Source organism: Poecilia mexicana, unplaced genomic scaffold (genome assembly GCF_051168715.1).
Source record: "Poecilia mexicana isolate PSO_F unplaced genomic scaffold, ASM5116871v1 scaffold_14, whole genome shotgun sequence".
NCBI classification, from domain to species: Eukaryota; Metazoa; Chordata; class Actinopteri; order Cyprinodontiformes; family Poeciliidae; genus Poecilia; species Poecilia mexicana.
In genome coordinates this window covers 7,675,958-7,703,504 of record NW_028263383.1, presented here as the reverse complement: position 1 = coordinate 7,703,504, position 27,547 = coordinate 7,675,958, and the positions used below count along the sequence as shown (strand labels likewise).

Below are 27,547 nucleotides of genomic sequence, written 5' to 3'. Positions count from 1 at the left end.
TTTGTATTTCAAGAATTTTTAAATTATTTTTCATCTGGAAGTTCTTCAATTAAAAGTAGAGTAAGATTTGACCCTTAGCACATTTTTAAAAGTCTGCTTTTAGTCTCGATTACAATAATAAATGTTGTGCTGTTTGTAGACTGCTGTGCTGGTATCGAATTGGATCAAAGGAAGAAACACAGTTACAAGCCTTTAAAGTTGATTATGTAAAGATTTTGATGAGTCAGACAGATTTTAAAGATGTGATGAAAGGTCAAAGGACACTGCTTGAATTCTTTTATGGTTTTTACTTCATAATGTTTTTATTGTTATGGCGGTCACATACTATTTACACAGCTCTTTACACTTTTGATCAGATAATCAAGTGTAAACACATTTCATTTTTTGTAATAATTTGCTTAATCCACCTTTTTGCATTTAAAACTGTTGATTATATTGACTACTGAAGGCTAGCTACTGTAAAAAATAACCTCTCCAATAAACAATCTAATGTCATTTTATAGGCTCTCAGCATTAAAAGCCAATACATTTACTTTGCAAGTCTGGTTTCTGCTATAAATAAAATTTGAAGACCCACAACATGATATTTTTTCCATGCTTTGTTTTAGAACACATTTTATTAAGCATCTTCACTTTACAGCAGGTATCTGGATGTAATTCAGTGTGATACTCTTTTAACATTATTCAGTGTGGTTCGGAACATATCAAATGTAATTTCATGTTTTTAGAAGAAATTATTGATTAAATGTAGAAAAAAAGCCAAACATTTATCTTGTTTCAGTGACAGTAAAAACATTCACTCATGCAAAATTGTCAAAGAAGATGAACACAGACAAAAATTGTTCTATCTATCTATCTTATACATTTAAGTCCAACATTGCCAACATTTTATTCTAATGTTGATTTTAATTTCACAGTTAAACACTGTGTATCTACTTCAGATCAAAAAGAAAACCTGTTTGTGTTTGCCCTTCTCAGTTTTTATGCTCACTACATTTATTCCAGATATACAATTTGGCTGCTGGATAGATTAAAAATTTCCATCCAATTTTTTACTGCCTTGTTTTCTTTATGAGCTTTTTCAAAGCTTGTTTTATTTCCTGTGTCTGAAAAACATAAATGATGGGATTCAGCATTGGTGGAATTATAGTAGTCAACGACAGGTTTATGATCCTGGCGTTAGGATGCATTTTGCTTCCGATTCCAAAAACAAGAGAAACAGGGAGAAAATAAATGGTCACTAATGAAAGATGTCCTGTGCAAGTCTTAAAAGCCTTTCTTCGTTCCTGCGCTGTTGAAATTTTTGACAAAGCATAAACAATACAGCAGTAAGTTGCTAGGATAAATGCTAAAGGAAGCCAAAGTATGATAACGGGACACAAAACACCAATTACACGGCTGGGGGAAACATCGTTACAGCCCAGTCTGTACACAGGGCCATGGTCACAGAAGTAGCTGTTAATAACCACAGACTTACAGAATGACAATCTTGTGATGAAGCCAACAAGAATGAGGATAAGAGTGATGGAAAAAATCCACAAAAAGGTGATCAAATTGATCATAGACCTTTGGGTCACTTTCACTTGGTAGTGCAGAGGGTACATGATCGCCATCAGTCTATCATAAGACAGTGCCACCAGGTTAAAGGATTGCATTGCAGGTAGTGTAAAGCCAAAAAACATGAAGGTCAAGCATTCATTGTACGAAATATAGCGATGATTGAAAAGGAAGATGTCAATGATTTTTGGTAAAAAAGCTGTGCTGCTTAAGATGTCAGTTAGAGCGAGACTGAAAACTGCAACGTATTTCGGACCTTTCAGAGTATGATCCACAATTATGAGAGTCAACACAGTTCCATTTCCTACCACTGAAAGAACATAAACAAACAACAGAAAGACAAAGTAGAAGTTCACGTTAGGAATGCCAATAAAACCTGTTATGATAAAATATGCAGGACGGACAAAGGTGATGTTTTCCTCAAGAGCTGGATTGAAAAGTTCCATCTACTCGCTTCAAGTCTTTTCTACTTCGACAAGCTTTGTTCAGAGGAGAGCAACTGAAATGGAAACACTGCTTCTCTTCTCTGACTTATAAGAGTTGAGGTTTGTTCCCTTGTGTCAGCTTTACAGAAGCTCAAAGTTTGGTTACCGGGAGTGGAAATACGTTTGTTGTAGAAACCAAGCACATGCTCAGACTTGAAACTTTTAAAAATAAATAAATCACATTAGTGGTAGTGAGTTGATGATTGAAGAACTTTCATATCAAACACATTAGACTGACCTCTCTCTCCAATCAGATAAATTCAGTAAGTGTATTCATTCTCATCTCATCTGTTTTAACTTATAAAACATTAGGCCAGTGTTGTAGTACTCGAGGTCGGTCTTGGTGTCGAGACCATTTTTTGATGGTCTCAGCATTTTATTTCAAGACCAGTCGAGATTGCAACTGTGAAAATATCACTAAACGTACAGCATTCTGTCCAGTTTATTTGTTAACATCTTTGTTTTCGGTGGATGCAAAACGCACCAATTAAAATCCAAGCAATTACGTGTTTTTGACTGACTTGTCGCATATATGGGTCAACGCTGTGTCCAAAAGTCTGCAATATAGTGATGTGACATTCAGAAACAGTCCAATTCTTCTGCTCGGCACTTTACTTATTAGATAGGACTGGAGTGTCACATTGTTCTGTCAGATTACCATACGCTGTCAGAATAGCATACATGCAGTGAGTACCATGCATGCGCATTAAAAAGTCCGACCGTCAGACGAGTTGTCAGTTCACCATACGCAACAAGTTATGGCGAAAATAAGTCATTAAATTGTTTACAATGATAACTATATAGATATACATGCATTGTGGTTTCAAAGTGTATTTAAAGCAGGGTCTGGCTGCAGCTGGAGTCAGCTACAACACACACCCGTGTAAAACTCATTAACCTACTTAACCGCTAAGTCAGGATGCCACACAACTATTATTAACAAAGTGTATGACGAGCTACGTCATGATTCTATGTTGCTGATTAAATGAAATCTTATGGTGTCTGACAGATATAGCCGTGAGTTCGTGCTAAGCATATGACGATCTGACCTGACAGAACACCCATTCTTTGTTCTTGTAATGCTCTGCGTACACTGCAGTAGCTGTTATTATTTTAATTATGTACGTTGATATTTTTTAAAATAACAAATAACTAAAACACAAGAACGAAAGAGCATGCAGAGAATGCACATTGCTCTTTGTTTTCGTTCACAGTGGCAGCTGTAATGTGTGCCATGGTGTCAGACTACCTGGCTTCATGTAGCGGGAAAGAGGGTGAGAACTGTCATGATGAGCGTCTTGTGCTTGGTTACTTCTTGCTTGTTGCTCCTTGGTCAGTGTTCATAGTTGAGCATCATTTACCGTCAGGGCATTGCCTCAATTGCAATGTTTAATGGTGCAGACAGTGGTGGTTTCTGACATGACCAATATGGGCAAACGCCCAAGGCATTATCTTTTTAGGATGGCACGAGAACACAACGGATTGTAGCACAGAGATGGAATATTTAATTTTGGTAAAATGTATTAAGTATTTAATATCTAGGTGTTTTTATGGGAATATGGATCTTTCAGATCAATTTCAGAAGCAATTTTCATCATATTTTACATTTTATTGCGACATGTACCACTGGTCTTGGTCTTGACACGGTCTCGACTTCCCTCAGTCTTGGTCTTGACTTGGTCTCGGACCCTAAAAGTCTTGGTCTTGTCTCGGTCTCGATACACTCTGGTCTTGGTCTTGTCTTGGTCTCAGGTTAGGTGGTCTTGACCACAACACTGCTTAGGCATTATAAATTGTTGCTAGATTATAGGATCAACTTCCTTCACATTTAAACTGATTTAGTAAGATGGATCTACAGCCTGCTTAGTGCTCTTGTTTCAATTACTGGCACACCTTTGACCCAGTCCCTAAAATTGGCCTCAGAACCCCAATGTAAATCACAAAATGCCAAGTAGGTTTGAAATAATCTTCAGAAATCAACTTCAGTTCAGAAATATTTTCTCACAGTTGCATAAAAAATAAACAAATTTGGTAAGATTTTGACATGGTTGTTCAAATTATTTGAAGTAATTACTATTAGTTAATCGTAATTAGTTATTAGGTACTGTTAATTAATTTGCCAAGAAAATGAAAGTATCTATGATAATACTTTTATGTTAGAGCTAGAGAAGGAAACAGAACGACTCACTGGTCAATTTGCCCTAAATGTGTCCAAAGTGGAAAATTATTTTCCATTTGTTGATCAAGCCATAAATGCTAACAGATCATGCTAACACCTCCACCCTTTACTGCAGAAGTTGCAACTATTTTAAGTTTCATTAATGAAGGTTTCAAAGCCATTTGAAGAGAAATTATTTTCTACAGAAGCACGTCAACTGGTTGTGTTGCTCTGTTTTGATCAAATAAAGATTTCAACCTTGTTCTCTCATAGAATAAGCTGCAAAACAGTTGATTTAATGTCACTGTGAGAAAAAAAAATAGGCAATATTTTCTGAAGAGGAGACAGTTTCAAATATATGTCGGTAAAACAAACAGTGTTTTAATAATATAAAATTCATATGAAGCACAATAGCCTTTAGTGCTAAGCTAATATTGCAAACTTTCAGGCAATCAAAAATATCATTATTGTACAATATTGTCAATATCAACGTTTTTAGAGCAACAAGACACCATAAAAATGTTAATGTTAATGTTAATCCAATACGAAATACTGTAAATGGGTCCAGTAAACAAACAAAGATAATTTCATTATTCAGGTTTTTTATTTTATATCTTCAGTTAGAGTAAATTACATTTTCTTCTAGAGGAAACAGCAGGTTATTTCATAAATCTGAATTTAATTTTAAGTAAATCTTTAGGAAATGCTTTGCATAGACATTGAAAGACAAGAGGAATTTAACAGGAAATCCAGTCAGGAACTAGAAAAGAACTAGAAATTGATTGTTATTAATATCAAAACAGAAGTTAGCATCCACAGACAACTGAGCTAAAAGGATTACATAATTCAGAACAAATGCTAAAATAAAGCCTCTCTGTCCTTTTTTTATGCAAAAATAAATGATATATGTTAACATACTTCTGTTGTTTGAAACAGAAAACAGGCCTCAAAAATGTTTATTTCACCATAATTTTAGATTTATTCCTTCCTTTTAGTATTGTTTTAATTGATGATCTTATTTCTTGTGTGTGCAGAACATAAATGACTGGGTTCAACAGTGGAGGAATAACAGAGGTCAAAGACAGGTTAATGATCCTGGCGTTTGGATGGATGCCAGAACCCATCGTAAACGTGATCAATATTGGACAGAAATAGATCACTACCAACGAGAGATGAGCTGTGCAGGTTCTGAGAGCCTTCGCCCTTTCCTGAGCTGCAACAACCTGAGCTAAAGTGTATCCAATACATATGTAACTGGAACATATTATAACAAGAGGAAGCCAAAGAAACAGACATGGAAGGAGGTGTGAGATCACAAAATTAGGAAAATTGTCGTTGCATGCCAGCTTGTAGATTTGGCCATGGTCGCAGAAATAGCTGTTAATGACCACAGACTTGCAGAAGGAAAGCCTTGTAAGAAGGCCAATTGCAAGTAAAACACAAGTTATTACAAACAGCCAAAAAAAGGTAATCATGGAAAACATAATCTTATGAGTAACCTTTACATGATAGTGCAGAGGAAACATGATGGCCATCAGGCGATCGTAGCAGAGAGCAACCAGATTAAGAGCCTGCATCGAAAGGCAAGTGTAGCAGAAGAAAAGGAACGTCAAGCAGTCGTTGTAGGGGACATAATAATGATTAAACAAAAAGATATCAAGGACCTTTGGTACCAGAGCACAGCTACCTAAGAGGTCCACAAATGCAAGGTTAAAAACGGCAACATACTTTGGAGTTCTGAGATTATGATCCAGACAGATTACAGCCATTACAGCCACGTTTCCAAGCACTGAAACTATAAATACAAAAAAGAGAAAGACGTAGTAATACTTCATATTAGGTAAGCCAATAAATCCACTTATAATGAAATAGGCAGGTTGGATAAATGTGCTATTTTTTACAAAAAAAGGATTAAATAAATCCATTGTCAGATTACTGTCATGCCTGTTGTTGCAAACCGAGTCCTATCTTTGCTGTCAGCAGCTGCTACACCAACAGTAAGGAAACTAATAAGCCCAACAGCTTTTCATATCTGCTTTATGTTTGTCTCTGATCCCCTGAGTGTTGCTTTTCCAAACACTGTATGAAAACACTTCAGCAACGGTGCAAAAGAATCGAGTTCATGTGTCCAAAACTGACTTCTGCACAGAATTGATCCACTAAATTACTTTTCATTTCAAAACTCAACAAAAAAGAGTGCAAACAGATGCTGTAACTTAGAAAACAACTGAAGTAAAAGTTACAAGTCCTCAGAGAATTAAAGAAATCATCAACCTGCTTTGAAACGTTGTGGCTCTAAGAGGTGTCCTATAAAGCTGCATGGGAATTCCCAAGCAGTTGTGAATGCAAGATGTGCAGCTGAATTACTGGGAGATCATGCATTCATAATCAATCAATCAATCAATCAATCAATCAATCAATCAATCAAATTTTATTTGTATAGCACATCTCAGCAGATCATAAGACCAAACCACACGCATATTCCAACTTTCAAGACAATTTTTTTTTTTAAAAACAACCACTTCTGAAACAGAACTGCCTTTCTTGAATTTTTTTAATTCTGTCAAAATTGTTGAAGTCACTAATTTTAAAACTGGTAAAATAAGCTAAAGAAGCGGGAATGCTCAACCAAAACAAAAACCTAAATCTGAATAAAATCTGCTAAATACTACATTTTTATAATATTTTAAGGTTATTTTACCATATTATAAACTGTTCCTCCTTTTAAATGTTTTTCTTAGACAGGTGTATTGAAGTGAAGTCAAGAGAGGCTCTACTCAAGTTTTTTTTTTCTCAATATTAACGTATTTTGTTATCAGATAAGGATAACCGTTTGGTCAAGATGATAAGATAATTTCTCCCATTATCATAAGAAGACATTGATTGTTTTCTCAAGATGATAAGATGATGATTTTGTCTTGAATGCTTGATTATCAGTTTCTCAAGCTGAGAATGAATTATCTGTTGTGGTACAGAAAGAGTTGGGCCAGAAAGCAAAGATCTCATTTTGCTGGTATGTTTATGTTTCAAGCTCTACTTATTGTCATGAGATATGAAAAAGGTTAGGTTGGATATTTTTTCAATCATTTGATAACAGTTTTTTGCATTTATTCAGGTTCTCTTTGTCTGGTATTATATTTCATGACCACAAACAGAAGAAATCTGTAAGGGAGCAAATACTTTTACTACTCGACTTTGTGATGGTCTCTCACGTAAAATCCTGATAAAATACAACGAAGACTGCTAGTAACAAGATAAAATGTGGAAAAGTTTCAGGGATAAAACACATTGCAACGCAGTATAAATAAGTTTATTCCTGCAAAGTTGCTGTAACTCCATAGTTGAAATGTTCTTCAGTCCCTGGATGGAGCGCAGCCTGTGGAGAGGGTTAATGAGTTGTTTTGTTGTTATTGCTTCTGCAGGGTGATGACACATCCTGAGGTAAACACCGTTTCCCTAACTGCACCTGAAAGCCAAGGGAGAGAAGGGCTCACGTTATGTAACTTATACAACAACAACAATTACTGTATAGCCCTGTGAAACGAGTAACTTTATTCCCTGAATATTTGCTGTTGGTATGCCGTTAAAATGAAAGTCTAAGACGAATAGCATCAAAATCTCAAACTTTATAAGATAAAAATTACAAGCTCTGGTTGAAACATCCTCAACATGCTTAGCTCAGGGTTGAACATGAATAATAAAGCAGTTTCTGCCTTTGCTCACCTGAATCCCTGTTTCGTTCATTTAATAAGAGAAAAGCATCCTATCTTATTTAATGTTGTCTTGCCTCTGAGACTAGGACATGCGCTTAATAGTTTGAAAAACTAGACGCCAAAGCTGCGATTAATGGCATCCAAATTCCAGAGGAGTGAACCCTAAAGGGCTGCTTCACATGCGGTCATCATTCTTATTAGACCCGTCTGATCGCTTGTCTTGTCCAAGGCTTCCAAGATCAATCTGGTGAATTGTGTACCCTTAAAAAGAGACATGTTATAATGCTACTGTTGCATAATAAATGAACTGATTGATGAAATTTCTTCATCGGGTACAGAATAAATGTTTTTCATCTAGTGTCTCACTTTAGGAAATCAATAACACGAAACAAACTGACTCAATAAGAGGTGAATGAGGACATCGTTCACAACTTGTCCTTCTGTTTGCTGTTTGGTCCGGTTGAAATCCAGTTCAATGGGAGAAATCCCAGACAGTGCAGTGAAAGAAAATGAGAATCAAGCTGAATTGTGTAGGATGACAATGGCTAGGCTAAATTTATGGGTATTTAATCGACTGTTTAGTAAAATTTAGGTTCAAAAATCTTTCTATAATGTTTTAATAATAAATTATTTGGTAAGATTTGGAAATATTGTTCAAACAATGCTTGGAGTTTAGAAACACGACTTTTATTTTTTAACTTATCTTTTCATATGTATATATACTTGCTGTAACATTAATTGTCCATTCAGGACTTGAATAAATCTGAATCTATAGAAGGATAATATGTCATCATCAGCAGCTCAGCTGATGCTCTCGTTCAACGACTAAACTTTTTTATTATTATTTACGTTTTACTCATGTTAGTGCTGTAAGAAAGAGGCCATTTTCTAATTTTCTATTTGTTCAATTACACCAAACCAAGCCAGCCCATCATTTTAAACCTACAAATGCACCAACAAGCAGCTTTTGACTTTTCAATAAGAAAAAAGTATTTGTTTTGTAGAATCAGACAAGCAAAGTGAGCTCTTTCCAGAAGTTAGCTTTTAACCTTTCTGTTGTTGATATTCTGTGTAGGTTTAATAAAAACACAGAAAAGAACTGCCAAAGTTTTTTATTTGTTGTTGTCTTTATAGTTATGTGGTTTTATAAAGGCCCAGAGGCTGAACAGCCACAGGCAGCCCTATGACATTGCATGTGGCCCAGTGTGTTGTGTCAAAAACCAGAACTTATCTCAAGTGACTATTAGAGATTCGTGGCTCCTGAAGTCAAGCTGGTGCATGGTGTAACTTCCACAGGGATTTTCTATTAGGTTATTGTTGAAAATTAATACAATTCCCTCCCCAGGTGCAGTACGAGTATTTATCCCACAGGAGATTCACTTCAAGGAATAAAGGAGAAGGACAAATTATTTTTACAAAGAAACATAAGAATGTGGAAATCAAGCTTATTGAAAAGATGCAGTCTTGGTTATCCACCTAATTCTGATGTGCTTTTTTTCTGTAATTGAATTGTTTAATTAGATTTAAACATATTTATCAACTGTGATTTTATAAAAGAGTCCAAACACAGATTAGCTCTGTCATGCCAGAGCCCAGAACAAAATCAAAATTACAGGAAATTGTTTACCATTTCAGTTCAGAGATGTTTATTAAACGGCACATTTTTGTGAGGAAATCAGTTTTAAGCAGTTCAACATTCTGAATGGTCTGGAATATTAGAGATGTTCTGAAAAAAGATACAGAATTTTTTTTTTTTTTTTTTTTTTTTTTTTACTTCCCAACTTTGTGCAATCAAAGAAAGAGAGTCATACTGGCTTGTTACTTTGCAGTAACTTGTTGTTACTTTGCATGATCACTTATTTAAATTTTCCTAATCAGTCACACTGTTTGTTTTTGTCGCACCATAATGGGACAATATCTTCTCATGTGGCCTCAGGAGAATCCTGATGTTTTTTTTTTCTTCTTTACACAAGCCTATTTCTTTTCTCAGAGGGTCTTACTCAAACTTGTTATGTTAAACTCACTAATTGATCCTGGGAGGATTTGAGAAAACATCTGCTGCCTCCTTCCTGTTCTGTGATGAAAAGCAGAAATCCATCCATCCATTGTCTATACCTGGTCGACCTTGTGGGTTTGCATGGGGAGCTGACATGTTTCTCAAAAGGGAGGCCTCACCATGGACAGTCCATCACAGAGCAGCACAGTGACATAGGACAAACAAAACAAACGTTTATCACCCAAATAATATTGGTTATTAAACTCTTTCTACACAGAAACTTTCCTCACAGCTGTAATAATTGAGACTTGAAAAACAGTGATGAGAAAATGCTGGGTTAAAGCATTTAATGCTGTTGATTAGACCCAGCAGGCTGAGTTGGTTTTTAAACCAACAAATGGGTAAAAGGGTAATAAATAGGTGATGTCTGTTCACAAGAACTGGATTACAGATGAGTAAATAAACAGCACTGTGGTGAAAATGGTTTAGTTTTTCGCTAAATTTTGAAAAAAAAAAAAAAGGACCATATGAAGAAAAAACATGGTCTAATAAGACTTTATTGAGAAACCTCAATTTGAACCAGTTCAGCTAGGCCTAGCTCATGCTAACTACTTAGCAAAATAAACGGCAAAGGATATCTTCACAGAAAAGAAAAGTTTTAGTCCAGTCAAAACACCGACAATCCCTTTACAGCAGGGAATATTTTCTTGATGAAATATATATATTCTGAACTCAGTGCATCTCGCTCTCTGGGAGCTGACAGCATGCTAAAGAGTTATGTTTGGTGCAGCTGAACCATTGCTGCAGGATTTTCTACCGCTGAATGGGATCAGGAAACTTTTCATTACTTTAACTGGAGTAATGTTCCCCGTTTTCAAAACTCTGGTTCAAGTGGGGCTTGTAATTCCAGTCCCCAGTGTGGCAGCAGAGTGCAAATTCATCCATACCATACCAACTTTATTTATAAAGCACTTTAAAACAACCACAGCTGATACAAAGTGCTGTACATCAAAACACAACATAACAGTAAAAAACATAAAAGATGTTGATCCTTTATGTCCTCCAGATCAACTTCAAAACCTCAGTCAGGCCTGAATGCAGGCGTGCAATTCAGGAGGAAGACGTACAATTGCTTAATTTTATTGTATTTATCTAGTTTTGAGGCTATTGTCAGTGTTGTACAATATTATTTTACCATCGAACCAATTTCTATTTCTAACTGTGGCAGAAGTTTGATGAGGTATGAGCAATGTAGTTATCCTACATCGCTCAAAATGGCAGTCTGTCAAGAATGATAAGACTTCTTCTAGTTTATTCTATAAAACAACAAACCAAGATTTTTGGCCCACTTTTTGGACACACATGCACTCAATGAAAGTGTGGCATGTGTGTACTTCCTTGACTTTTTTGGTCAAACAACTGCAGCCATTCTTGGGTTCTTTTGGTCTAACTCATTATGTAACTTAAAAATCAAAAAAATACCTCTTAAGCACAATCTCTGCAAGAATTTTTGAAATAGTGGACATGAGCTCAGTTTCTACCAGTTTGCTTATGTCACTTAAAGAATTAAAGATGATTTTTTTCCTGTTTCAGTCAGAACCAGATCTTTCCATAAGAGTTAAGATGAACCTGGCAGATTAGATGGCCTCTGAGATGTTCTGCCATTCCTTGAGTCTGCTGAAAGTGTAATATCTTAAAGTAGTTTCTAGGACTAAATTGTTATTCAAAGCTTTCCTAGACAACTTCCATCCATTCATCCAATAGTTACACCCACTCGCCCTTACAGGGTCGCAGGGGGCCTGGTGTCTATCTCCTCCTAGACAACTTGAACAAGCTAATTATATTTTCTCTTCTGAGACAAAGTTGCATCAACAAACTTTATGCTCCCTTTGCTGGAACATCTTAAATAAAACTCTGAGTCTTCTGGTTTTACCCACCGCACTGTCAAAAACAAACAAAAAAAAAAAACAAAGCACAGGGTGAGATCTCTGCTTACATTTCCTGGATGTTATTCAGTTGAATACTAGTGCTGCTGCTGCCAGTCTGACCGTTTTCTCGCCCACTTTGCTTGCAGCATGGCTCAAGGGGAGGAGAATTACACTGAAGTGTCAGCGTTTCTTATCGTGGGCTTCCCAGGTCTCCAGCTGGAGCATTTTCACACGGTGGCCTGGTTTTTGTTCATCCTCTATGTGACCACAGTGGTGGGAAACCTGGTGTTGGTGGTGATGTTTGCTCTGGAGCACAGTCTCCAGAAGCCCATGTACATCATCATGGTCAGCCTGGCGCTCTCAGACGTTGGTGAATGTTGTATATTTTAACGTCAAACTGTATTTTGTATCTTTGAAATGGCTCTGATGCATGTTGTTGCTTTTCTTTAGGCTTTACCACAGTGGCTTTACCAAAACTTATTGCTCGCTACTGGTGGAATGATGCGAGTATCGGCTTTTACACATGCCATTTCCAAAGACACATGATCCACTATTTTGGGAGTTTGAACTCCCTGATTATGCTGACCATGGCTATGGATCGGTATCTGGCCGTCTGTTTTCCTCTCAGGTGATAAAGAAGTGACTGTACACTTTTTTGGCCTGAAACTTATAAGAAAACATCAATCATATACGCTTTTTTTTTCTTTTCAGATATCCCATGCTGATGACGGCCCCAACTATGACAATCCTGACAGTTTTCTCCTGGTTAGTGGCACATGTCTTCCCTGGTGTCACCTCCATTAACTTTACCCAGATATCTTTTTGTGGATCTAATGAAATCATACAGGCCTTTTGTGACACCTTATCCCTTACCGCTCTTGCATGTGGGGATAAAAGGTATCTTTCCGGGGCTTCATATGCCACTGCAATGTTTATCCTTCTTGTTCCTTTGGGCTTTGTGATATTCTCCTACTTTTGCATCATAATCTCAGTCTTTCACATGACCAGCGGACAGGTGAGCTGCAGCTTTTCGTAGCTTTTATTCTTGTTTCAGAATGACCTAACTGTGATCTGCTGCCCTCCGCAGGGCAGAAGGAAGACCTTATCGACGTGTGCCACCCAGGGCTGCATCATTTCAATCTACTACATACCACGCTTCTTCGTCTACTCCGCACCACACATTCCTAACATGCAGATGACCTCGGACAGCCGAATAGCCACAACATTTTTCTACAGCTTCTTCCCTCCGCTCATAAACCCGTTTGTGTACTGTCTGAGAACCAAGGAGATCAAGGCGATATGGAGCCGCTGGGTTCAGAGGCTACAGGTTGTTCAGCCCAAGTCCAGCAAAACGGCCGATGTCCCCAAAGTAAAATGAAAAACGTAAACCGTGTTTTCATTTAATGCATCTTTCTGTAATATATGTTTATTGCTACCACCTTGGTTTCCCAGCATTCTACCATTTGTCTCTAGAAAAGATGATTCTTCGCTCATAACTTTAAGTTTTTGAAAGGTGAAGTTCAATAATCCATTGGGTTCCACACAGTACCCAGATGAAATGTTATCAAATAGATTGAAAAGGTTTTATTTATTATTTTAATTTCCTAATAGTGGTAGCGCTACTTGAATTCAGATGTATGATTGTTTATATTTAAGTAAATTTATCATCCATCAATTACTCTGTTTGGGTTTTCTCTCTTTTTTTTTACTGAGACTTTGTGTATTAAGGTGAAGCTCGGACAGGAATACGCTTAGAAGTATGTTTCAAAAAATATCTGAAGGCATCTACAAGTACAGAAATAAGAAATGTTTTGTGAAAGATTCTGGTAAAATATCCATCCCATTTACAATAAGCATATAAAGTTGCAAAATCCAATTCATTAAATGTTTATTTTACCTCAAAAAAGAGAAGCTTCTATGTACAAGTGCAGTTTGAAAGCATTGTTTGTTTTAAGGTTTTAAAGATGAGCTAATGTGTTAAGCCAGAAGATGGCAGTATCCTCAAACTTTTTAATCTGGAAATAAAACATAAGTGAGGTTTGAAGGGCTTTAGGATGTGTATTCATATGAACTGGTGTCTTTATTATGTGTGAGCATATTAGATTATTCTTGGAAAAATAGTCATCTTCCCAGTCTAAGTGACTTTTCAGGATCAAAATACTTTCTTTATTGAACAATGTTGACATTGAGAAACCAGCAATGACAACCAGCTGGTTTCAAAGGGTGACATATGTAAATTTGACTTTTTTAGCTTTACATTATGTTATAAAAATATTCTCTTATCAAAAACCTTAATTTATCCATGTTTAAAAAAATACTTGAATCTCAAGCGGCAGCCATTGAGGAGTGCTTAAAGGCTTAGTCTCACAAAGCGCTTGTTATTTTCACAAAGCTCCTCCAGACTAGCAGCAGCAGCAATTAGCAAACACCTGGTGGAACTACGTGTCTACTGAGCTCATCATATGTAGCCTTTCTCAGTCTAATGCTCCCAAGAATGGTTGTTAACGGCATAATGGAGAAACGTTGTCATAATGACGTGTTGGAAAGAGCAGGAGCTTCTTAAAGATACAGATGCCCAATTTACGAAGTAAAATTTATTTTAAATTCTGTTTGATATACACAGTGTTTTTTATTAAAACTGAAGGTAATAGAGTTACTTGATTGTGCTATAAAATTGCACTATGTCTCTAGAAAACACATAATACTGCCCCTTTAACACAAAGATGATCTTGACTGCTGTGTTTCTGTCACTGGTCTCCTCAAACTATATCCCAGTTTTCTCCAGTAAAGAGAGAATAGCGTCTTTCACATCTGGCACCGACTGCAGCTTTGTGGACTCAGTAGGAGAGAAGGATGAGAGGAGGAAGGGAAAAGTCTGCACAGGATATACAGTCATCACCTGTGAATGAATTAACCTTTCAAAGCTGCTCTCATACTGTTTTGACACGTCAAAGATTTATTTATGGGAGCTTTTTCTTTCATTTAAAACAACCCACACGGTAATGAAACCTTGTTTCTTCCTTGTCTGTGTCATTAACTTAGTACATGAGGCATTACATGTTTGCAGAAAAGGCTGACAGGAAGGCAGGCTTAGCTGGACCCTGTGTTCAACACAGCTCTGCTTGCTGAACTTTGACCTGTTCACTGCTGTCTAACCTGGACCCAGAACCTTACATGGTTGATTGATGCAACCATTTGATCTTTTTCTTGTAGCTATTCAAGCTGAGTTTACACAAAAAAAAAGAGTGACGGAGTCAGTGCTCTCTTCCTCAAAGCCTGCTGCTTATTGTGCCGTAAATTGATTGGTCGTAAAATGGTGTGTTCACACGACAAAGTCCAAACTTCGTCAGGCCTCACGGGGATTCCAAGAATGTCAGTTCTCAAATAACTCTACAATGCACGACTGGGAATGTAACTCAAGAGTTGCATTGAAATTTAGTCAATTCATTCAACATTGTAAAGAACAAACATTCATTTTCTAGCTTTTATAGTTTTACTACAAGAAAACAAACACTTAGAAATTAATACCAAGTTTCTTCTTTTCACAACCTTGTGACCAAGTTTGATTATTAGACAGAGGCAGATTTATTTATTTCAGAAAATTCTTTATCCCTTTTGTAATATATCCCAGAACTAGATGTTTTAAAAAAAAACACGTTTGTAAAATGTTTATTTGCAAACTTTAGTTTGTTTTGGTAAGAACAAAGAAAAGATCTCCTTACCTCCTCACCAAAATGACTTCTGTTATCATTATGCGGACGGGTTTTCACAGTTGAACAGTTCATTACCAACTGCAGTCTTTGAAATCCTGCTGAAGGTCTCCTGCATTCATTCATTGTCATTTTATAGCAGTTCTTCAGGTTTTCTTCCTGATTTGAGTCAGACTGACTTCTGCTGCTTATATCGTCTTATTTCTCAGATGCATTACAAACTGAGAAATCATTTATAAGAGCTGAGTTATGGGTTACTGCTCTTAGAAGGCCCAGACATGGGAATGATGTTTCATTACAACATTATTGAAATAATGTTTAATTTGGTACACTGATTAAGTTTTTTTTTTTTTTTGCTAGATGTAGATCAATTAATTTAGCGCCTGAGCTGCAGGGAGACTTTAATTTCTTTGTCAGTAATGTCTGTCATCCGGTTTATCTCAGTTTCCATGGTAACCAGCTGTTCTACTAGAAGTCTCCACTTTATCTAATGTTACTCTTAAATCTAGTGTTTTTCTAGTGTTACTGTGTTACCCAAGTTTTGGTTTTTGCATCATTGTCTAAAGTAGAAGTCCAAATATAATGTACATAAAAAGACATTTCCACAGATGTCAGGAATTAAATGCAAAATAAGTAAGAACAAAAAAAAACACATGGAAAAGGAACAAATGGGTAGATGGATGAGAAATGAACAAAAGAATAAAGTCAGAAAACACAAATATTGTTTTAGACCATTTTTTCCCATACTTATCCAGATGTAAAATGTAATTTCAAAAACTTTCATTTCTTTCCAGCCTGTTTGTAACTAAGAGTTAATGGGCTGTGAAGAACGACAGAACAAAGTGCACTTCAATAACCTTTATTTAGTTTACAGATGTATTTTGAAGATTTGGAGGGGTGGGGAGAGGGAGCATTAGTGCTATTTACAACTGGTTTCAAAACATCTTTTTCTCTGTACAGATTTGAACCCTGATCAATATAAACAATATTTTTAAGACCTAGTGCTGTTATAAAGCAATTCTTTAAAGCAAAAAAACAAAACACAAAAAATTGGATTACATTAAATTACAAATAAATGAAAAAAAAAAAACTGGACAGAAGAAAAGAGAATAAAAACCCATCAGTCCATGAACAATTAGGGAGGATTTGCTGCTGTTAAACACAAAGACATCGTCAGTGAGTGACTGTGAACTGGCTAGAGGCTAACCGCATACACAATCGCATCGACTAAACACCGATATAATGGATATCACCAAGATCTAAAATCTCCATGTTCTAGATAAAGATTCATATTAAATATATTCTACACGTGTTAACCTCAGTTTGGAACATTACTTCCATTGGAAACATAAAATAAAACCCATTTCATACATTTGCTTTAATCTGATGAAAGAGCACATGCTTCTGTTGTGCAAAATAGACTCATTAATGCTGAAGGAGAGGTAAGAAGAGAGAATTAAGACAAGGAGGGAGCGTTTTCAAACTTAAGGTGACGTCTCAGAGATCCTTCACAACACTGATAGCAAAGTGATGAGATCGGGATGTTGCAGGAGAGGGAGAAAAATTCACATAATGCTTTTAATAAACCACCAGTTCAGTTGGTCAGTAATACTCACGGACTGATAGAACCCAGTCTCCAAAGACGATGCACCGCCAACACTGGCTGGTTCTATACTTTCTTCTATTTGGCTAAAAACAGGATTATTTCTGCACAGGTTTGTTATTTCTGTCCTGCAACCTTTCAGGGCACATATAGAGGAGGGCAGTTAAAAAGGACACAGGTGTGTTCAGAGTGAGTGAGTGAGTCCTGGTTCGAGTTCTCTGATCAGGCACATTTTACACTTCCTCTGCTGCACCGAGGTGCTTTCAGACAAACACGTAAGGTTTCACACCCAGCGTCACCATTGAGGCTCTGATGAGCTCAGCAGTTAAAACTCTCAGCCGGTCTACATGAGAAAACAAGGCCACACACACAAACTTGGCCGCTGTGTTGCAACGAGAAGAAGCCAGAGCGGAGCTTCGGCCAGAAGCCGAACTCCGCTGACCAGCCGAAGATGGCGATTAGAGGTGTGACAGCGTATGGCAGAAGGTTTAGGAAAGAAGCAAAGAGAAAGAAAAAAAAACACATGCAAATCCAGTTCCTTCTTCTACTTTTCAGTTAAAAACAACAAATCAAGTATAGCATAGGAATCAACTGTATTGTTAATCAACTTCCTGCTCCCCAATTCGGTCTTGGATTAGCCTGAGCCTGCTGACATCCTACTTAACCTGTAAATGTGTGAATGAAGGTGGTAAGGAGGTGTGTGTGTGTGTGTGTGTGTGTGTGTGTGTGTGTGTGTGTGTGTGTGTGTGTGTGTGTGTGTGTGTGTGTGTGTGTGTGTGTGTGTGTGTGTGTGTGCGTGTGCGTGTGTGTGTGTGTGGGTGCATCCGGGTGGCAGACAGGCTCCAGGACAGAGGACAAGCTCATCGGGTCCAGGACATTGACGGCGTGAACGGACTAGCAGAACGGAGGGCTGGCAGCGCAGGTGTGTATTTACAGAATGACGCAGCAGTTACTCTCCCCAGTCTTCTCTCTATTCCTTTGACCTGAACACAAACACACACATAAAGCTCCATCATGCAGACAAACAATGACTCAGCAAAGCGTCTAATAAAAGGAATCGAGTTCCAGTTTAACCAACATATTAGTTAACACTTCGTGGTCTACTCAGGATGGCTTAATTTATCCAGGTAAGAAATGAGGCCAAATTAAATTTATGCTTTAGCTTTGATTAATACACAGCAATGTAATTTTGCATACTTCATATTAGATTAAAATTATTTTTAGAACCTGCGACATTAAAACCTGAGAAAACAATCATCTTAAATCAACCCTACATTTTTTAAGGAATATTTATAAACAAGAGTGATGTTTTTCTATCAAAAATCTATTTGATTCCAACTAAAACCTGCATTTAGTTGTTTTAAATGGGCTCAGTCATGAATCGACAGTGATCTACAGGAAACCTGCCATCTTCTGTGATTTACATCAGATCTATAATCTGCACAATAAGCTGTTGTCTTGGGAGCTAAACCTACAAGTGCCAATTATTTGCACTACTGGCTGTTCCAGAAACAGAAACCATGTGTAGAAATAAATAATAGCTGGGAGTGGAATATTTAAAAGTTCTTCAGCTCGTGGAAAAGCCCTCTGAATGGAAACGGGGAAGATGGAGAGCTCGTTACCTTGGGAATTTGGCTCAGGCAAAGTCTCTCTGGCAACTAAATGCATCACCGTGGTCCTCCCCAGGGGCAGCTTGAGGGCTGGTGAGAGGAAAGAAGAAGGATGTAAAGGTCATTTTCAGCCAGTGCAATGTCATCCAACATCAGTATCATTTCACTCCTCAATAGCCTGCCAGAGCTGAGAACAAATTAAAACGGACTTGAAAGGGTTGGGCTGCATTGTGGAGAAAATTAAGCCGTTTCAGGCGGGCAGGTCTGTGGCTCAATGATAAAGTCTTTCTGACTGAAAGTTACAGAAATGGATGAAATATTATAAGACATGTAACTAATAGCGCCACCTATTGACTAATTCGGCTTCTCTTTAGTTCTTTAACTGCTCAGTTTCTTTAATGTAGGTTAACACTATTAATAAAAACTACTAAGAATTAAAAGTCATATTCAATTAATATGAGCTTTAAAGTAATATTTAAACATTTAGCATTTTTAAAATTCTTCCCAAAGTTAACCAATCATAGGAAACCACCAAAATGTAAAGAGTAAATATTAGGAAAAAATTTATATATTTATACATTTTCTCATTTAGTCTAAATCTGTCAAATCAGATTGAGACTTATTTCTGGAAAATGTCTCATTTTAAATTATCGAGGACATTTTTTTTTAACAATTTATTGTATTTTAATTGGATTCTTAACACTTTTGACCTTTTTATAACAGACTCACCAACATTTGTAAGCATTAAGCACATTTGGGAATTAGTCTGAAAGACCCATTCACTGCTAAATCAGCAATTCTTGCAAAAATTGCAGCATGCAGCCAAAAGAACAATCAAGTAAAAGTACAAGTCAGGGGATGGACACACAAAAAAATGTCTAAGACATATGAACCTGAAACTTGGATTTCAGTAAAATCCATTGTCAAGAAATGTAAGAGAGATGGCAGATGTGTAGATCTGCCAAGAGAGGATAGAGGACACCTCTAACGGCGAAGTAGGAGTTATGAGCGTCATCAGGGAGAGACTGAGCGACCCAAAACCGTTTCCTTAGGTTTTTCCACCAGTTGAAGCTTTTTGGGAGAATGGCAGTTAGAAGGCCACTGTTCATTACATTACGGCTCAACTAGAGTTTCATGTGGGAGACTCCATGGTCAAGTGGAAGAAAATTCTTTAGTCTGATGAGACCAAAGTGGAGCTTTTTGGGCATCGCGGAGGACAATATGTTTCCCTCTACTTCAGAGGACATTTATTTTACAGCAAAACAACAAGCCAAAGCATCCCGCCAAGGCTGCACAGAAATGGTTTGAAGACTTTATAGTGGTATTTTTACTGGGGCAGATGTTCTGGAGACTGCGTGCTATGTTTGCAACCAAAGGTGCATCTAGTAAATACTGACTTGAAGGGGGAGAATATTTATAAAATTACTTGTTTCATGTGTTTAACCGTCTTTATTTTGTTCATTAAACATTCTTTTTGTAATTGTTGGGGGCAAAAAAGACAGATTTTGTGGATGATGATTGATTTGTAAATGTAATAAGAGTAAAAATCTTACCAATAAGGCACTGTATAAATAGACTACTGTTTGTTTTTTATTTTTTTATGCCCAGGAAAAGACCCATAACCCAGTAAAAAAAAAGGATGTTGGGCCCAGTACCGTGTCCCTGACTCCAACAGCTGAGAATAACCGTCTTATTTTTGTTAGCTATAAAAAAAACAACCTTGACTGAAGCCATCCCCTCTAATAATGCCAACTAAATCCATGTTTGCATTTTAGAACCCCTAAATGATTTGGCTTAGAAGCAAGAGGATTTCCTATTGTCGTCTTAATGTCTCACACCAGCAATAAAACCAATGCGACATGTGGGAAGAGTATAAAAGTGCTAAGGATGCTTTACTGGATTCAACTTTGTAAAACGAACAAAGGATGGTTAAAATAATAAGCCTTAAGCTGAAGGGAAGCAAGGTGTGGCTGCTGCAAAGATGAGCATCCTATCTTTTTTTTCTTTTCTTTTTGCTGGTGGTTTTCATTTTGAAGCCACCGTTGCCTCCCTCCTCCCTGTGTCTTCTTTGTCCTTCCCAAGGTGTCCTCCAATGCCAGTCTACAGTGTTTTTTCTGATTTTTCTTGTTCCCCTCCCTCCCCCTACCCCTCCCTCCATCAAAACAGGCTTGTCCAGAGCACTGAGGTACCTCTGTTCTGTGGCTCAGGAAAAATATGAGAACAGCAAAGAAGTTTCCAGCAGCAAACTGCTGTGATTTCTGCGTGCATGTCTGTGAGCGCTCAGGCGTTTTTCCCTGGGCGGCAGCAGCTCCGGTGTTTTCTCACCTCCTAGTGTTACGTTGCCGTGTAGAAAACGTCCCTGGTAGATCAGCCTCAGGATGTTTGGACTGCTGACTTGCTCCTCTTCCCAGTCTGACAGAAAGGGACGGAAACAGATGGGGAAAAAACATTATGGAGACAGATGAAAGGATATATTTCTTCTCTAAATTTTTCAAAACTTTCCCAGTAAATGGATTTCATATCAACTAAGACATACAGGTTCAGAAAACAACAAACTGTGCAGCCAAAGGAAATCCAAAGTAAATGGAAACATGGTGACAATTACATTGTTGTTCAGAGTCATGAAACTGTCGCAGGCAAAATATTATTTTACACATTTACAAAAACTAAAACATTTGTCTTTGTGAGAGGTGCTGCAGGATTATAGAAAGAAATGCAGTAAAAGAAGAGCCAAAGGTGTGGATTTGAAAAAAAAAAACTGTAAGAGAGAAAAACAGTGGAGGGAGTTTCACAGCAACAGAGTCTGGCCACCAGATGTTTGTCTCTCGCTGAGTGGAGGGTGTTGTTGCTAACCGACTAATCTGTTGTCTGGGAGGAACATGGGGCGCTTCCCAAACCGAAGACTCTGGTTGTTGAGGAGAACTCAACTTCATCTGGGAAATTTGTGGGATTTTTATTTTATTTTTTTTTCCTTTTTTTGTATTCTAGCTTTGTAGAAAAGCAGGACGCTCCCAGCTCCGTGGGAAAATGCCACATTTGGTTAAGTTCAGGATCAGGAGTATCAAATGCTTCTATCTCTGGCGCAGCAGCAGCTTTTAAGAGGGTGGATGTTATTACTGAGATCCCACATTCCTGGATGCAATGATAATCAAGGGAAAATGAGTTCACTTCTCTTACTTAACACCAAAGACCTACATAGATTCTCACTTACCTAGAGACGGACATTTAAAAATAGTTTTTGCTTATACAACAGTGTGCCTAATTGATAAAAAATTACGCTGCATCAGCAAGTTGCAGGCTTTATGAAAACATCAGATGCATAAAGCCTAATTTACGCAATGAAAACTTAGTACTACGGTCTTCAAAAATAGATCTGAGATATAAATGTGAGAACAGGAACTAATCGTCAAACTCTTCAATAATTCTTGACCTCTTTCTATTTGCAGAAAATATATTTGAGGATTTCTTTAGTAGAGTATTATGTAAAATATTCAAAAGACAATGTGGCTTGGAAAGTTGAAATACCCAGGTACAATGCTGCTTGTCATGTTATTGGCCAATCCAGGAGATTGGCTGTAATCTCAAGAGCAGAGATGAGGAAAACCTAATATTAGCTTCTGGAATAGCGCTAACAGAGTTTCCACGTTTCCTTTAATGTGCATTAACATGTATTTTGTGTTTAAACTATTAAAATAAGAATAAGAAATACATTTTTACAAAGAAAAGACCAGAAGATGTGAGGGAAGGTTACGTTTGGGATCAGCAAAGACAGATCAAAACTTAGCAGGAGGTTTTTGTTTGAAGTGGGACCTTAAATTAAAAACACTTTTTCGGAGCGCATCCTAAATTAAAATAGGAATATTGCAGCTGAGCTGCTAAAAGAAGCTGAACTGAATTGCACCGTTTAAATGCAGCAATGCCTCATGTTATCGAGGGCTGAGGACCTACATGTTTTAAATGGGCTCCTGCTTCAACACACCTGATTTAAATCATGGGTCATTAACAGGCCTTTACAGAACTTGCTGCCATGTTTACGAGGTAATTCCCATGTTTAAATCTGGTATGCTGCGGCAGAGAAGCATCTAAAACATGCAGGACAAAGACCCCTAGGGACTGGAATTAAACACCACTCAGTTAAGATTTACTTAAAAGATTACAGAGGTCTTAAAGAGAGAAAATCAAAGCTGTGAAAAAGAAATCAATTTTCTCTGTTCTATATTTGACTTTAAGGAGCTGAACTATAATTTAATGTTTATTGAGAGGCTTTACTGTGGTGTTTTAAGTAATTTTTAAGTCCAGTTGTAATAACTAACCATTTTTAAATCATTTTATTATGAAATGTATCAGTCAAGCAAAAAGTAACCAGAGAAACCAATCCAAAAGCCAAATTATGTCCTAGCAACAACAGATAATATGACAAAAAACCAATTTTTTGCTAGTTTGTCCCTCACTGCCTGTTATAAAGTTGGTTCTTCTTTCTTGTTTCCATATGAAGATAAACGATAACATAAATTTACAGATATCAAAATGCTACTTTTGCATCAATGGTGTGATAGCCACACAAGGCCCATTTAAAATATTATTTTTCTAGCAGTTTGCTGCTTTACCCAACAATAATAGAGTGAAATATATTATGTGGCACACGTATCAAAACAAAAATGCAATTACGGTAATAAATAAAGGGAAAAGAAGGGGCTACTCACCCATTGGCCAGTTGTCATAAACATGTTTTGCAATGTCTGCAGCCGAGTCGTTAGGAGAGAAGAGGAACTCTTTCGTCTTTCCACTGACCAGAATAAGCCGCAGATTTATCTGTAACACAGAGCAAAAGACACACAATGTTTTAGAAATTAGTGTAGGGTTCAATAATGCAAACGTTAAAAATGAACACCACAGTGGAAAACGGATATCTCATACTTAATGTTGAATCGGCAGGCATACAGGTTCAAGCAAGGTAATTTAATAGGAAACAGGAGGAGGATATGGAAACCCTGTGGAGCATCCTTCCGCTGAATCAACTCCCATCTGTCTCCCAAACTTCCTCCTCCCTACTGTAACTATATAAATATATATATATTTTACTTTCGGTTCCCAGCTTTGTCTCTTACTGGCAGCTCAACAGGTTCCCACGTAAAGCAGGAATAAGAGGGCCAGTAATAATATATCTGTTAGAAGATGAACATTAAAAAGTGCAGTAAGAAGTTTGCATCATCTTGAGGCATTAAAGCTGCATTTATTTTGTCCTTTTAATGATTTATTGTCATTGGCAATACAACTTCAATGACTCCTAATACATATTTTTAATCAGAAAATTCAATCCACAGGGTGTCAAACTCACATGCAAGTTCAGATATCCAAGTACACAACACCCTAATCTTTGGTTAAATGTCTTTTAGCAAGTTGTATCAAGGCATCAACAAGCTTCTGATATAAATATGGAAGTATATTCAGCCTCATTTCTTGCCATAATTGGAAGAGTTCATTTAAAATAAAATGGTCTAGATGTGTGTTTGAGATCATTTTCTTGTTGGATCACGATTAAACCGTCTGGCTTCTTGTCAAGATAATCATCCACTTCTTTTGCAATACACTTGAGTCAATGGCAGCAAAAAGGTCCCTCAGCAGAATACCTCCACCGCCATGCTTAACAGTGGCAAGGTGGAAGCCTGACTTAGACCCCTTAATACATATTTACCAAATATTAAACCTATAAATAAGCTACTTTAAACAGTTTGTTTCTGATTGTACAATAAATTCATCATTAAGCTTCTGCGACCAGTTTTTTTCTTTTTATTTCAATGAAAATATATGCATTCTGACGTGGAAAGACTTTGTTGAAACAAGTTCTTAAAAGCCTAAATGTGAAAGAACATCAACCCAAACCTTTGCAAGTGTGTGACAGCAGAAGCTGCTGATATGTGTCAAGGCTGTTGCAAATATCTGCTTTAATTTCCAGGGGTACTAATAATACTGCATTCCTTTTAGAAAGAAAGGTTAGAGTTTCAAGTCAACTTTTGAGTGTTTCATAGTAACCCATTGTGCAGTAGTCAATACAACTTAGCTTTCTTAGAAGAATTTTTAAATTATTTATTCTGAGCAACTTCACCATGATTACGCATGAACTAGTAAGTGTGTTAAGGTGTCCCTAAATGCCTCATGTTTTCACATTTCTCATTAAAAATGCAGACGTTAACTGGGATTTCTTATATTTTGCATCATTTATGTGCAGCATTGAGGCAGTAAATGGCCGTAACAGGAGCATTATTCACTGCTGCGTGCACGTTTGCCTTTTGCTTATTTCTATATGTGCGTCTGGCCTGCGGTGCACACATGGAGAAAGCACGTGTGTCGTTGTCGGCAGTGTGTTTCCATGTGCTGCGGCCTGGACGCCACACACCCCCTGCCCGGTCCACGCGCACACACAGAAATCATATACAACTTCTCCCGCACGGTGATGTAACAGGGCTAACACCGACGGATTGAAACGGAGATCTCTGTAAACACGTTGCCAAATCAGCTTATAAATTGAAGCTCGGACGAGGCAAACAGAGACGTAAACAAACCCACGCACTCACAAAACAGATTAAAACACAGCCTCTTACTCTCCATCTACACACTGCAGTGGACAATCAATATATAGAGCCGCCACTGCTTGTCGATTTTTGTCACTGTCAAGCACGAGCTTATCTTATAATGAAAAATACTTTGAGATAATTGAACAAAGTCTGATTGGCTTATTATGAGAGAAAAGGGGAAGTTTGGGTTCAGACAGAAAATGCACAGTAGAGTCCATTTAAGTTTGAAGCAAACAGTTTTTTGATGTATTTAAGTATAAATCTCGTGCTGTACAACAGCAGAGTTGCTCAAAAGCTCCATGTGAAATGTACAGCCATTGGATTATCAGAAATAGCTAAAACAGTTAAAAAAAAACAAAAAGATGCAGCAACAATAAAAATACACAGCGGTTCCCTGCTGTGGGTCATAAAACAAAAAAAGGAAAGAAAAATCAACCGGAAAGATAAAGCAGATCATTTATAGTGAGTTGCATAAGTATTCATAACTCTGTAAGTTATTTATTTATTTTTTTTTACATTTGATCATGTAAAAAAAAAAAAATTAACCGTAAAATTTCATCTATGTTACTGTGATTCTTTTAAGATAAACAGAGCCCTTGGGAAACCTCAGAAGCTTTTCCACGCTTCATCATCATTCGAAAAATAGAAATCATGCAGAACTGCTAACATATCAAGATATTTACATAAACTTAAATATGTAAATAATCAGAAGAATAGCCTAGCCAAAGTCCAGACAGGTTACTGCTCCGAGATGCTCCTCATCCACATTCGGCTGCATCTGCAGTTTAAGGTGCTAGAACTAACTAAATCCCCAAAAACACACTTCAGTCAGTGGTTGGGGGGTCAAAAAGTGCTAAAAAGTTGAAGGGGTCTGAATAACTGGCACTTTGTTTGACTACTAAGCTGTCAAAAATAGCTGTATGAAAAAATTAGCCAGAATGAATAAACCCTCCTTTGCTCACTGCTGTAGTTGGTGAAAGAAAGCTTCAACTACTAAGATGACAAAGTCGTACTTCTAAGTAACAGCTGAATGTCACAGTTGAACTATTGCCCACACTGGCACACAGAACAAAGAAAGTCACTGAAGAAGCCCTTTCACACAAAGACGCGGTCGCTTCTTCCTGACGGAACACCTGGTCGTAACCATGGCGTCACCATGGCGACAGTCGGTCGTGGGAGGCTTAACCTGATAACACCTACAGGATAGCTTCGCCAGCCCCCTCCCCAAGCCCAACACCCTTTGCTCACTTTCCTCGGCACATGGTTCTTGCTTCCTCTCCTCGCAGCGATCTTCGCATCCTTTCACTCGCTCCGTCTCCCTGCTTCACTCTGAAGCTCACTCTGCCTCACTCCGTCAGGCTCCGAGTCTGCACAGCGTACAGTAGGGCGATGTGCAAGACTGGAATATCAAGAGGCACAGAGCTGGGCTGTTTCTGCTGTGCAGGCTGCCCAGCAGAAACATATGTAACTAAGAATATCCTCTCTGCTGTCAGAATTCCTCAACGTAGGCTTCTTTTTGTCTTCCCTTTTCAACAACAGCCAGTTAAATAAAAACATAAACGTATGTAGAGGTTTAAATCAGATTTGTCATGGAGGGTGTGAGGAAAGTCTGGACTTCGGTTGGGTGGAGACATGATGTAAATTGGGAGTCGGTTCTGCTGTCGTTTTCTGGATGTGAGTTTTCTTTTCACCGGGTTGAATCTGAAAGTGAGAGCTCCTCTCTTCCACATCTATTATTGTATCCTGAACTGAATGTACCGTCCTTTGTAATGCAACATTTCCAACCTTTTACCTCATGACAGGTTACAGGCACAAACTTTACTTTATTAGGATTTTGTGCTATAGTCTGACAGAAAATGATAGTACATTTTGTAAGACAAATATTACTGTAGAATAATAGATATTTAAAAAACTATGTTTTGTATATTTTGCCACTCTTGAGTCTAAAAATGACTATAACTGCCTATTTTAATACTTAAAACACCAAAATATGCATTATAATGCACACTGGTAGAAACAAACATTGACCTTTTCCTTATCTTGGCTCTTTGGGTTACAGCCAATCAGCATCAAGGAAAATGAATGGTGCTTCAGGATTGGCTGCTTTGCAAACACCAGTCAGTAGTGTGTCAAGCAGCATTGTGCCTGGATATCTCAGCTTCCCAAGCTGCTTTATCTTTTCATTATTTTATTATTTACTCTATGAAAGAAA

At 37.4% G+C, this 27,547-nt stretch overlaps 4 protein-coding genes across 4 annotated transcripts in view; 1 reads left to right on the top strand and 3 right to left on the bottom strand.

Moving 5' to 3' along the window:
- Window positions 1-1,052: 1,052 nt before the first annotated feature.
- Window positions 1,053-2,003, bottom strand: LOC106911363 (olfactory receptor 6C4-like). The gene has a single exon (XM_014978152.2). It carries the CDS (start codon window positions 2,001-2,003, stop codon window positions 1,053-1,055), a length of 951 nt encoding a protein of 316 aa, XP_014833638.2.
- Window positions 2,004-5,156: 3,153 nt separating this feature from the next.
- LOC106915533 (olfactory receptor 1E16-like) lies at window positions 5,157-6,146 on the bottom strand. Its single transcript, XM_014983184.2, has one exon. The coding sequence runs from the start codon at window positions 6,123-6,125 to the stop codon at window positions 5,157-5,159; it is 969 nt and encodes a 322-aa protein (XP_014838670.1). The 5' UTR covers window positions 6,126-6,146.
- A 5,247-nt stretch (window positions 6,147-11,393) lies between these two features.
- Window positions 11,394-13,215, top strand: or30bu1 (odorant receptor, family 30, subfamily BU, member 1). The gene is made up of 4 exons (XM_014983186.2): window positions 11,394-12,207; window positions 12,288-12,465; window positions 12,549-12,852; window positions 12,925-13,215. Exons 1-4 carry the CDS (start codon window positions 11,985-11,987, stop codon window positions 13,213-13,215), a joined length of 996 nt encoding a protein of 331 aa, XP_014838672.2. The 5' UTR covers window positions 11,394-11,984.
- A 3,175-nt stretch (window positions 13,216-16,390) lies between these two features.
- ubl3a (ubiquitin-like 3a) overlaps window positions 16,391-27,547 on the bottom strand; it is a 36,685-nt gene continuing 25,528 nt past the window's right edge. The window contains exons 2-5 of the mRNA XM_014983187.2: window positions 23,464-23,572; window positions 21,086-21,172; window positions 18,773-18,850; window positions 16,391-18,133 (exon numbers count right to left, since the gene is read on the bottom strand). Coding sequence (XP_014838673.1) covers window positions 18,081-18,133; window positions 18,773-18,850; window positions 21,086-21,172; window positions 23,464-23,572 — 327 coding nt within the window. The 3' untranslated portion in view covers window positions 16,391-18,080. The remainder of the gene's footprint in view (window positions 18,134-18,772; window positions 18,851-21,085; window positions 21,173-23,463; window positions 23,573-27,547) is intronic.